The sequence below is a fragment of the Acipenser ruthenus genome, chromosome 8 (assembly GCF_902713425.1).
Source record: "Acipenser ruthenus chromosome 8, fAciRut3.2 maternal haplotype, whole genome shotgun sequence".
Taxonomy (NCBI): Eukaryota; Metazoa; Chordata; class Actinopteri; order Acipenseriformes; family Acipenseridae; genus Acipenser; species Acipenser ruthenus.
In genome coordinates, this window is record NC_081196.1 from 22483709 (window position 1) to 22496042 (window position 12334).

Consider the following 12334-nt stretch of genomic DNA (forward strand, 5'->3'; position numbering starts at 1 on the left):
AATTAATTATTCACTTGAATCCCAGCACGTGAATTAATTCTGTGCAACCCCGTGCTCACATACTATGCTTTAAATGCACGTGAAGTGATAGTGCAATCCCGTGCCTAAATATAATTATACAATTTAAATACTTGTGCTGCACACACCCATTTATATCCTGTGTACCAACGACAATACACCAACATTTAACACACCACACGCAACATACAACATATAACTCACACATGCACACAGGGGCGGGGCACATTGCCACACTGCCTATACACAGCGATCTGTAAAGCCAGTCAAAACCACGGGGTTTAGTCCCGAAATAATAATAACACATACTATACACAGACACGGTCATGAATCCCAGCAGTGAGTGCTCCTTGTGTAAGTGGTGATTTATACAGTAACACTGAAACAGTAGTGCAGTGGAGTCTGGGGTTGATGCTGGCTGATAGCGACAGCTCCCAAATTTAGTCTTCTATGAATGATAAGGGTGACAATTAATAGACAGACAGATACAACACGACAAACTCACGGTTACTTTCAGCTTTTACTGTCCTTTACAGGTGTTTCACAACCATAACACAGGAACAGATCGTTTGGCCACATCCCCTGATATACCTTCAGTCACATTCCCTTTGGTAGCGAGTGCAATCATGTCTCCTCCAATCCATGACTGATACCTCGCCTACCGCAGTAAGGCGCTGACTTCTAGTATTGTGGCTTCACCCCCTTTTTGGATGGCTGACTCCCGACTGACCCTAGAATGAACTGTCAAACCATCCAGTCCGGGGCACACAGTTTCTGTTATACAGCACCCTCACAGGTCGGGAGGGAGATTGTTGACTAGGATTCATTCGCTGTCTGTCACAGCTACTTATTCACTTTACTCCACGCGCCCCTATCCAAAACCACCCAATTATTTTTACCCCCAATTTTCTCCCCTATTTAGAATGTCCAATTATTTTCACCGCCGCAATTCCCTACACAGCTCAGGTGAAATGAAGGTTCAGTGGGTGTCCTCCAATCCCATAACCAAGCTAGTTTCCTCTTTTACACCCAGGAACTCGAAAGCAATGAGCTACTGACCCCTGGAGGACAAAGGACAGCCTTGCAGTTGTCTGCCTGAGCTGAGTAGGTGCCTGGCCAGTAGGGCCCACTGTAGCACAATGAGGGGAAACAGTCCATGCCGGTTTTGCCTCCCTAACCCGCAGGAGTGCCAGAGCTAACGCAACAGTCCCTCCAGAATCTCCAGTGAAGACCTGCCACTTCGCATAGCCAGGATGCGAACCTGTGCTCACCCAACTGTAGATTTACCCTGTACTTATACAACCATAAATGACCTTGCTCACATATTTTCAACAGAACTCTTGCCCCCTTAGTCCCTGTCCACATCTTGCATTCACTAAAATGGAGGCCTGCTGTGGCTGCCTAGGATTAAAGCGGATACTGAGGGTGAAAGGGCAGTTTGTTATCATGCCCCATGCTTAGGCATTCCCTTCCACATTATGTAAGTTTTGAGTTCAGATAGGAAGAGCCCTTCCTGTAAGTGTTAAGAGACATTGTAGTGTTACATTTTGCAAAAGGGCGGGGGGAACGAACATTTTGCTTTGCCTAGGGCAACACTGAGTAAGGCTGTCCCTGTGCTTGAAGGCTTATATTTTTCAAAGGATATTTCTTAATTACTTTTCTTATAACTTAGTTAATTACAGAATGATTTGCAGTTACAATGCAATGTATGGTTATATAGCAGCTTTCACATAATGTAATTCCTAAAACAATACATAAATAAAAAGTAAAAAGCTAATGTCCAGTCACCTGTGGGGCTGAACACACCAGTTTGTGTCAGCATACTTTAAACAACTTCAGTTTGTCACAATTATTATTGTAAGATACTAGTAAGAAGTTTATTGATTTAAATGTTTGAAGTCCTTAAAGTAACTGGGAAAGCAATGCATTCTTGCCTGTTCCAGCCCCTCAATCGCAGCTAGTGGAGCTCAAAAGCTCAGGACAGGCTCCTCCACTGAAGGCCCTAATATAAATAAATATGAATCCATGCAACTTGCATAAATTGACTCTTAGATTACATCATTGCCTCAGAACAGGGCACAATTCCTATGACATTATCACATGCCCTTTGTCCAAAGTTGACCATTATTTTAATTTTATTTATGACATTCAAAACATGATTAATTTACAGACATAGAGAAAACACTTTTTTTTTTTTTTTTTTTAATAATTTGACCATATTTGCTGTATATAGGGAACACACATCATGTTTGAGAGGGATATATATACTTATCATATCTATGCATTACTGTATACCATTACTAATCTAAGGATGTTGACAATGCAATAAGATCATTTAAGTTACAATATATGGAAGCCTATGTGCAAGTAAATCTGTAAACTTCAGCTCCATTCAATTCTCCAGAGCTGTTGTTCATAGCTCAGTAATTTCAGATGTCAATAGGATTACTTGCATCCAATGGTGTAGGTGGCAGACCAGCAGAAGGTGACTTGATCTGACAAATCCTGTTACACATTATTTTGAATTGACAGGCATGTTTATGTCTGGGGAAGCTCCAGTGAAGCTTATAATCAAAGGCAGCTGGTAAGGGTGTTGGTGGCTTGCATGGAGTGGGTTTACAGATTGCACTGGCTGGGAAATTACTGCTGAGCATTATTTATGAATTATTTTAACCCCCAAGATGTCTTTCAAGCTGATAATGCACCTGTCTACGGGGCTATAGTTTTGCATCTGGACCAGCCACCCCAGTCTCCCAATCTAAATAGTATTAGGAAAGGCATATAAGGATCACTTTACTGATATCTCTAATTGGATTTTGGGAGAATGCTCACTGAGTAGTATGCACAGCACATACTGTACAATCCATGCAATTGAAAACCCATATAAAAATGTTTCTATTTTAGCCTCTACAATAAGTACATATGTTACATAATGTGTAGATTGCCAGAATAGACCACTTAAAAAGTACAGAACATTCTGCAGAAAGAGGAACTTTTAAAAAAAAAAGTGTGGGATGTTTTATTCTTCTTTAGTAAATACACCATACATCACAGAAAAAAATGATAAAATGAACAAACTGTTATGTGGCCATCTCCCAAGTTAATTAAGTAATTACCAATTGGGAGTTGCTCATAGAGGATTGATGAGAGTGGAGAGTAAGAACGAGAGAAAGCGGAGAGAAAGCGACAGTAAGATACAACTTTGATAACAATTGCTACATGTGCTGGGTTAAGACCAGCACGATACTTGTTTGTCTCTGTTGATTATTTGTTTTGGCCAACATGCCTTTTGTTTTGTGCAGTGTTTTATTTTGTTTAAATTATTGTATCTGGTTATTTTGGCCACTGTGCTGTTTTATTTGGTGTTTTATTTCTGTTCCGATATTTATTTAATAAATACGAGTGCAGTTGCGACTCACCCCCACAGTACTGGTGTCAGTCTTTTCCTGGTCTGATGTCACCACCAAGCCACCCTGTCCACAGTGTGCCATTCATTTGAGTTAATTCAGCTTTAATGCACAGTATAATGCACAGTACAGCAGTTTTACTATTTGTTGTTCTTCACTGAAATGTGGCATTAAAATAAAGTGCCTTAGATAAATCTCTTAACATGTGGACCAGGGTCGACTCTTGCATCTTATTAGGGTGATTTGGTATGTTGTTTTTTCATGTTATGATAGATCCTGTAAAAGAACATAAAACAAGGGATTCTAGATTTTCTGCCAATTTGACTTGTATATAAGAAACTCCACACCAAATTGTACACGGGTTCTAACGGTCATGCCTATGTATAAATACTTTCTCAAATCCCCAGCAGTTGGTGGTAGGGTGTACCGCATGTAAGTAAAGGAACTCAGTCTTGTTCAAAATGGGTAAGCAGTGACTTCTTCAAGTGCTTTCTGATTTTCAGATTATGTATTAGCTGTAGTCCTTTTTTCAAAGTAACTAAATATTTTTTTTCACATAAAATGTAATGTGTTACTACATTTAGTTACCTGTCTGAAAAAGGAACTTAGAAAACCTACTGAAAAATGTAATCAGCTAACAGTAACCACTAATGTCAGATCAAATAAATTCTCCGGACAGGCTTGAAGCAAGGACTTGGAAAGACTTGGAACTGAAGCACATAGTAAGTGAATGGTTGTCAAGCCCATCTGTGACACAGCATCCTCCTTGTGGCTAAAGAATAGGGATGACAGATCTAGGGCCATGACTAGACCCCAGGCAGCAACTATTCATCAAGAGGGCTTAATGACCTACAGTATCAGAAGATGTGGGAGCATCAGTCAGCATTAGCAATTTTGTAAACTGAAAGCTTGTAAAAATGTAAACATTATTTTATTCTTAAAAAGAAAAGTACAGTAATATATTAAGCTAAACTATTCCTGTCAAAGGACACATTTTAAGCAAAAATGTATCTAATGTAGGGCTTCAGGAGTAATGTTGTTGAAGCTGACACCCTGGGATCCTTCAAGAAGCTGCTTGATGAGATTCTGGGATCAATAAGCTACTAACAACCAAACGAGCAAGATGGGCTGAATTGCCTCCTCTCGTTGGTAAACTTTCTTATGTTCTTATGTTCTTATTACATTATAGGGCTGTTTTCCTAATCAGCTCAGACTTTCTGTATGTGCCTGGTTTAAACTAAAAAAAGACCTAATTATCTTCTAATACCGTAGTAAAATGAAAAATAGGTATAATATTATTAGTTAATCTTTTACTTTCTTCTAATTTACATTTAAAGAAAACATTGAGAATAGGGAATTAGTTAAGGGGTCTTTATATTAAGACAAGTCAATGGACCAACAAAATGTGGCCTCCATAGCGAGGTGGCCTTAGTGATGAAGGGGCATAGAATTTCTTGTAGTAAATTATACCAGAGTCATAGAATTTTGATTCCTATGGTGAATTTATTTAACTGAATAACTGTTTAGCCAGTCTAGATTTTATTTATTTTATTTTTATGCAGACTGGTCTAATTTACTATTTTTATTTTATTTTTTAAATATAAATCTCATGTGCAAATGAGTTACATCATGTGGCATCCTAGTTAGTATTTAGAACAAACGGTTAGTAGGTTACAGATGGTCTTATTATCCCCCACTGGGAATGAAATCCCCTGCAGAGGGTATATAGTGGAGGTAGCTGTATGCTCATACATACGTATCTGGAAGACCATTGATCCAATTGTCATAAAACTTGGTATTGATATTATTTAGCTTAATTTAATGATAATATCAGATTCTGGGAATATCTTGCATTTGTGTATATGTCTGGAAAATCGCTTATGAAATTGTCATGAAACTTGGTCAGTCTTATTCTGTACTGTTGTGTACACACTGCTGATGTGCTTCATGTTTTCATATACCGATGGCTCTCACTTTGAAGCTGTGGTAGGAATGCATGTTACTGACATACTTGTTACAATTTAACAAAGGCTGGACACATTTGGGACTAAAGATGAAGGCCCTGATATTGAATCCAGGGGTGGCCTTATATTAAAGGTGGCTTTACATTGCTGTCAATAGGAGTACATTAGAAAACGGTCATTGTTGTTACTGTGGTGGCCTTAAAGCTATAAACAGCTTGTTCTCAATATAATTAAAATTAAAAATAGCAAAACAGTTCAGCATGGTTATAAGTTATGTTTATGTTTAACACAGTTCTTCCCCCTAGCATAACTGATTTCATGTTATGCTAATCCTTTAATTCTTAAGAATCCTTCCCATTGTCCCGGTGTCCTCGTAAAAGTGATTCTCAGCCTCTCCCTATCCCTCTTCCACTTCATAACCCCCTTCTTTACTGAGAAAGTAATCCAGGATTTAAAAACTCTTGAGGCCTAACAGTCATTCCCAGTCTATGTATGTTTTTGGTATGCCTGTTTAAATCTCACTATTCACATTACAACATTAGAGAAAGACTACCCTAGGTATTCCTTAGTATTCATTAAAGCTTTATAAACAGGGCCCACATTCATTCTTTGTATTTTTAGGCTGAAGACTATCCCCATTTGATCTCGTTTGTATTGCTAAGCTCATGTGTTATCTGTGTATTCCTAACAGACAACTGCCAAACAGCAGCGTCTGCTAGCTACCTGGGAAAATGTTAAGTATGTGCAAAATACCTGAATAGTGTGACTAAAATCACTTCTTAAGGTATTAGTCTGTACCCTTGATTATAAAAAGCATTTCAACAAGCATTTCCTTGAACATTTTACTTGTGTTACTATTTTTAAAGAACTTCAACATACAAGTCTATACTGTTTATACTATATAAGTCAACTTTGAACTTTGAAATATGTTCAATTGCTATTTTTTTCGTGTGACACTTTAATTTTTTTAATAGTTCTGTTTTGTTGTACATTTGGTTTCGTAGACTGAATTTTCAGTTTATATATATATACATACAGTTGTAGTCAAAAGTTTACATACCCCAATGGAAATGTATAATTTCTAGAAATTTGTAGCAGGTTTTGCTTTTGTGGATGAGGAAAAAGTTCCAAGAAATAGATGTCTACAAGTATTTATTTCAGCATTTTTCTTTTTCAAAACTCCAAAAATGCTAATTGAAGAATATTCATATCCTGACAAGGAAAATGAAATTAACATCTAGTTGAGGCACCTTCAGCAATAATAACCTGTTTTATAAGATTATGATATTTGCAATGAGTCTTTGGCATGATTCTTTAGTGATTTTTGATCATTCTTCAACACAAAATTGTTCCAGTTCATTCAAATTCCGAGGACTTCTCTTGTGCACAGCCTTCTTCAACTCATACCAAAGATTCTCAGCAGAAGGTTTCAAATGATTGGCCAATATCTTTTGGTGTGCTATGGAATCCATTTTACCATGTATTGGAATTAGATTTCCTGTGCCATTAGAGGAAAAACAGGTCCATAGAGGATGTTACCACCTCCAAGCTTAACAGTAGATATGGTATTCTTTTCTTTGTATGCCTCACCATTCTCCAAACATAACGACTATCAGCGTGACCAAATAGCTTGATTTTTGTTTCATCACTCCACAAAACCTGACCTAACACTGACCAGAACTCATATCAATCATTCAAATGCTGTTTTGCAAACTTTAAGCGAGTGTCCTTTATATATATATATATATATATATATATATATATATATATATATATATATATATATATATATATATATATATATATAGGTAGTGGACAAAAAAATGGAAACACCAATGTAAAATCACTTAATAGGGCATTGGGCCACTATGGTATCCCGCTCTGTGGAGTTCTCGGTGGACCGTTTTTGATGAAACTGACTGCTCGCAACCCAGGTTGAAATTTGCAGTCAATTGATCTGCACTTGCTCGCCTGTTTTTCCTTGCACTTCGAATTAATGAACGGATATCACGATCCTGTAGTATGCGCTTCCGCCCACTGTTGCCCTTTGCTGATGATGTCTTTCCCTCGGAGTTCCATGTCGACATCACCTTAGACACCGTTGCTCATGAAACATCAGCAAGTTGAGCTGTCTTGGTCACTGAAGCTCCTGCCAAATGCACCCCAACAATCACCCCTCTTTCAAAGTCACTGAGGTCTCCTCTTGCATGCTAGCCATAATTATAGGCAACTAGGCCTGTCCAGCATTTTTATACATGACCCTAAGCATGCATGTTATTTGCTTAATTAAAGCATGAGCCACACCTGTGTGGAAGCCCTTGCTTTCAATATACTTGGTGTCCCTCATTTACCCAGGTATTTCCATTTTTTTGTCCACTACCTGTATATATTAGCTCAAAGAGAAATAATGAAATAATAAAATGAAATAATACATTTTTAACAAACTAATAGACCTGCATATGATTATTCCTGAACTGCCAGGTTGCCTACTATACATGGGTGATAATAGTTGGCTTGAAAAGCACTGCCATGCTAAAGTTACTATCCATATACTGTCCAACTAAATGGTAAAGCCTCTGCCCTTTGATTCTTCAGTAGGGTATGAACCCTCTGGGCTCATTTCAAGGCCATCTAGTGGTTACCGTAAGAATTTACTTCTACCATTTTTGCAACATTGCTGGTGTTGGACCAGGGTTCTCAAAGGGGGTCAGGGCCCCTGAGGTAAGGACTCAACAGTATTGAGTCCTTACATGAATAGATAATTGTATACTGTGAACGTGTGGGTTGTAGTGCGTAGTGAATGGGTGATGCAGGTGCTCCAGACAAGGACAAACACAAAGTTCATGGTTCAAGTTCCTTTTTATTTCTTGAACATTAATTAAATAATAAAGCTGGCTCTACCCAGTAATGGGTATTGCCAGCTCCTAAAAACAAGGGGTTGCAGTCCTGAAATAATAATCCCAAAAACACAAACACAACACAAACACAGACACGTCTCCGGACAGTGCGTGCTCGGGTGCAGGTGTGGTGCTGGATATAATGATGCCGGTTAAGTGCAGGTGCGGTGAAGTCCGGGTGAATCGCTGGCCTCAGGCTGCAGCTCCCAGATCGGTGCTTAATCAGTCTGTCAAAGTCAAAACACACACGGTTGCAAAAACAAACAAAATACTTAACTCTCCTTCCAAACAGTCCTCGTTTCCTCCCATCAACCACAACAAAGGACCCGATTATGGCGTCACGTCCCCCTAAAGTACCCTCAGCCCCGCCCCCTTTGATAGCTCGTTCAATCACGTCTCCTCCAATTCATGAATGAAACTTTGCTTATCGTACTAGGGCGTGGACTCCTGGTACTGTGACGCCATCCCTTTCCTGAATGGCCAGCTTCTGACTGCCCCCGGAATGAACTGCCGAAACATTCAGTACGCGGCACGCAATTCCTGCTGTACAGTGCTCTCATAGGTCGAGAGGGAGATTGTTGATTCAGATTAATTTGCTCTTTGTCACATATACATATCTGGAATAGAAACAAATTGACTTTATGCATTTATTATATCCAGGTGGCATCACTGTAACTATCTCTAGTTAATCTATTTAGGGGTAGATTTGATCAAACTATATCCCGCCGGTATCCCCCTGGATTTCGTCACCCACGTATCCTCTGTTAAACTGGGATTACCCCTGGATTTCATCACTCACGTACCCTCTGTTAAACTGGGATTACCTCTGGATTTCATGACCCACGTACCCTCTGTTAAACTGGGATTACCCCTGGATTTCATCATCCACCTGTCTTCTGTTAAACTGGGATTACCCCTGGATTTCATCACTCACGTACCCTCTGTTCAACTGGGATTACCCCTGGATTTCATGACCCACATACCCTCTGTTAAACTGGGATTACCCCTGGATTTCATCATCCACCTGTCCTCTGTTAAACTGGGATTACCTCTGGATTTCATGACCCACGTACCCTATGTTAAATGGGATTACCCCTGGATTTCATCACTCACATACCCTCTGTTAAACTGGGATTACCCCTGGATTTCATGACCCACATACCCTCTGTTAAACTGGGATTACCCCTGGATTTCATCACTCACGTACCCCCTGTTAAACTGGGATTACCTCTGGATTTCATGACCCACGTACCCTCTGTTAAACTGGGATTACCCCTGGATTTCATCATCCACCTGTCTTCTGTTAAACTGGGATTACCCCTGGATTTCATGACCCACGTACCCACTGTTAAACTGGGATTACCCCTGGATTTCATACCCCACGTACCCCCTGTTAAACTGGGATTACCCCTGGATTTCTTCATCCACCTACCCTCTGTTAAACTGGGATTACCCCTGGATTTCATGACCCACGTACCCTCTGTTAAACTGGGATTACCCCTGGATTTCATCACCCACGTACCCTCTGTTAAACTGGGATTACCCCTGGATTTCTTCATCCACCTGTCCTCTGTTAAACTGGGATTACCCCTGGATTTCATACCCCACGTACCCACTGTTAAACTGGGATTACCCCTGAAAGTGGTAGTTTATGCAATCTAAGAGGATTCACCAGCACAGAATATCTAGGTGAAAACCTAATTTGGGATTTTCTACTGGGATCACCTGAAATGAACTCAGAGATCCTGAGGCTGGAAGTCTCTTCCCTACCACTATTAGAAAATAAGATTGTCTCCCATTGTTTGAGAAATACATTCATGTAATGTTACATTACATTTATTTTGCACATCTGCAAGAAGATTTTAACTTCTCATCATGACATGACTGGTTAAAAACAATATATCAACGAGTGTTTATACTGCTCTGTGTTGAAATCATGGTTAAAATGCAGTTCTTGGTTCATAGTTGGTTCTTTAAAAATGAAGGGGTTAAATCCAGTGGTTAAAGGTAATCCCTCTGAAGACAGTAAAAATACTTCAGTCTGAATGAATGCTGTGTGATTGCTCAATTTTCTCACATGGATAAGCCAACTTTTAAAAAAAAGAGCAACGTTTTAGAGCATGTAATTACAGTAACAGGGGGAACACCATCTGTGTAGGCTGGCTAGTAGTGTGCAGCGGTTTGATTCATATCATATTTAATGTAAAATATCACCTTAGCAACCAGTATTACTTAAAGAAATAATAACAATGTAGGCCCAGTCCATTCATGTTGTGTATTTTCTTTCATGGGTTTTCTTTATTTTAAACAAATGTTTATGTGTATATTCTGCCCTCGCAAAAGAGTCCCCTTCTTAAGCTTAACAGATAGATAAACTCTTTCCAGTAACTGTAGTATTGAATGATGATTTATTGCCACCAGTTTGTAGGTACAGTATTAGGAACTGAGTAAAACTGAAATAAAATAAAGAAAACAACCATAAGTATGAGTATGCTGAATACTATGCTTAATTCTCACTAATAGCACAGCATGTATTTTTAGGTATGGTATAATATTATCATAAACTCAGAAATATGATGCCGTATGCAAAATAATTCCCCAAACATGACAAGATCAATTACATAGAACAGATATCTCCAACCATGCAACTATCAAGAAAATACGTAAATCTATCACGTAAACGATCATCCATATAAAATATCATCATGAATTGATAGGTAAGTATGTTATTATTGATTTTACTTACAGACAATGCTTCTACAAAATAATTGCAAGAAGGATGGAGTTCGATGATATCTGCAGCTCCACAGAGCGACTTTCAGCATTGCTAACAAGGATTCTTCTTTTACAGGATATAGGAACTTAAGCAAACAACAGACCTTATCAGTAAACAGCGCCGTCTAGTGGCCAAATGGAATTGACTTAAAAAATGAACTCAAACCAACTACAGGGGCCAGAACACTCTCTGTCTGGTATCTGTAAAGATGCCAACATTAATACTAGAACTTAAAGTTACTTATCAGTCTCTGGAGAGTGGAGTAGGACAGTCTCCGAAACTGGACGCAGAAAGGTCTTGCATGACCCCTCTCTTGCTGTCTTGACTTCAACCTTTCTTACTTTCCCATCTCTGCCAGGAAAGGTCTTCACGACGATGCCCATGGGCCAGTCGTTCCTTTTCACTTGACTGTCTTTAAGCATCACAATGTCTCCCTCCTTAAGGTTGGGCTTCTCTTTCTGCCACTTCCTACGGCTCTGCAGGGTAGGAAGATACTCCTTTCTCCAGCGGTGCCAGAAGGTGTTGGCAAGGCTTTGAACTTGCCTCCACTGCCGGCTGAAGAGGTCTTTCTCGTTGAATTCACCTTGGGGAGGAGGAACTACAGCAACCTTTTGGGTGAGGAGTGTCGCTGGCGTCAAGATGAGGGGGGAGTCTGGATCCGTGGACACAGGAACCAACGGACGAGCATTCACGATGGCCGAGACTTCCGCCATGAACATAGTCAGGACGTGAGTAAGCTTGGATAGACCCACCTTCAGCAGCGTGGAATCCAGGATGCGCCTCGTGATGCCGATCATTCTCTCCCAGCTGCCTCCCATATGAGATGAGTGCGGTGGGTTGAAGACCCAAGTACACCCTTTGTCACTCAGGTACTCTTGGACCTCCTTGTCGCTCTGAACGGCCTCCATCTTCAGCTCTGCAGGCCCCGATAAAGTTTGTACCACAGTCAGACCTGATTTGTTTGGCTGGTCCTCTGATGGAAAAGAACCGTCGCAGAGCATTTATGAAGCTTGAGGAATCCATCGACTCAATGACTTCAATGTGTATGGCCCTGATGCTCATACATGTGAACAGCACAGCCCAGCGCTTACTGCTTGCTAGTCCACCCCTGGTGCGATGTGCTGTAACCATCCATGGCCCAAATACATCTAACCCAACAAAAGAGAAGAGAGGGTCAGTGCTGAGGCGATCCACAGGTAAGTCAGACATCTTCTGAGTCTCTATCCTCCCACATAGTCTTCGGCAGATGGCACATTGAGGAGTATGCTGCTG

At 40.0% G+C, this 12334-nt stretch overlaps 1 protein-coding gene across 2 annotated transcripts; it reads right to left on the reverse strand.

Annotated features, from left to right (window-relative positions):
• Positions 1-8235: 8235 nt before the first annotated feature.
• LOC117407211 (uncharacterized) lies at positions 8236-12107 on the reverse strand. 2 transcript variants are annotated; one of them, XM_034011924.3, is made up of 2 exons: positions 11033-12107; positions 8236-8513 (listed from the first exon to the last, which is right to left on the reverse strand). In XM_034011924.3, exon 1 carries the CDS (start codon positions 12061-12063, stop codon positions 11299-11301), a length of 765 nt encoding a protein of 254 aa, XP_033867815.3. In that variant the 5' UTR covers positions 12064-12107; the 3' UTR covers positions 8236-8513; positions 11033-11298. The 2 variants fall into 2 exon arrangements, with proteins under 2 accessions (XP_033867815.3, XP_058884697.1); XM_059028714.1 differs by having other exon boundaries at positions 8236-8903.
• Between the last annotated feature and the right edge of the window lie 227 nt (positions 12108-12334).

Bases quoted from the DNA above. Each gene is read 5' to 3' on its own strand.
- LOC117407211 (XM_034011924.3), bottom strand. From the start codon at position 12,063: ATGCTCTGCGACGGTTCTTTTCCATCAGAGGACCAGCCAAACAAATCA.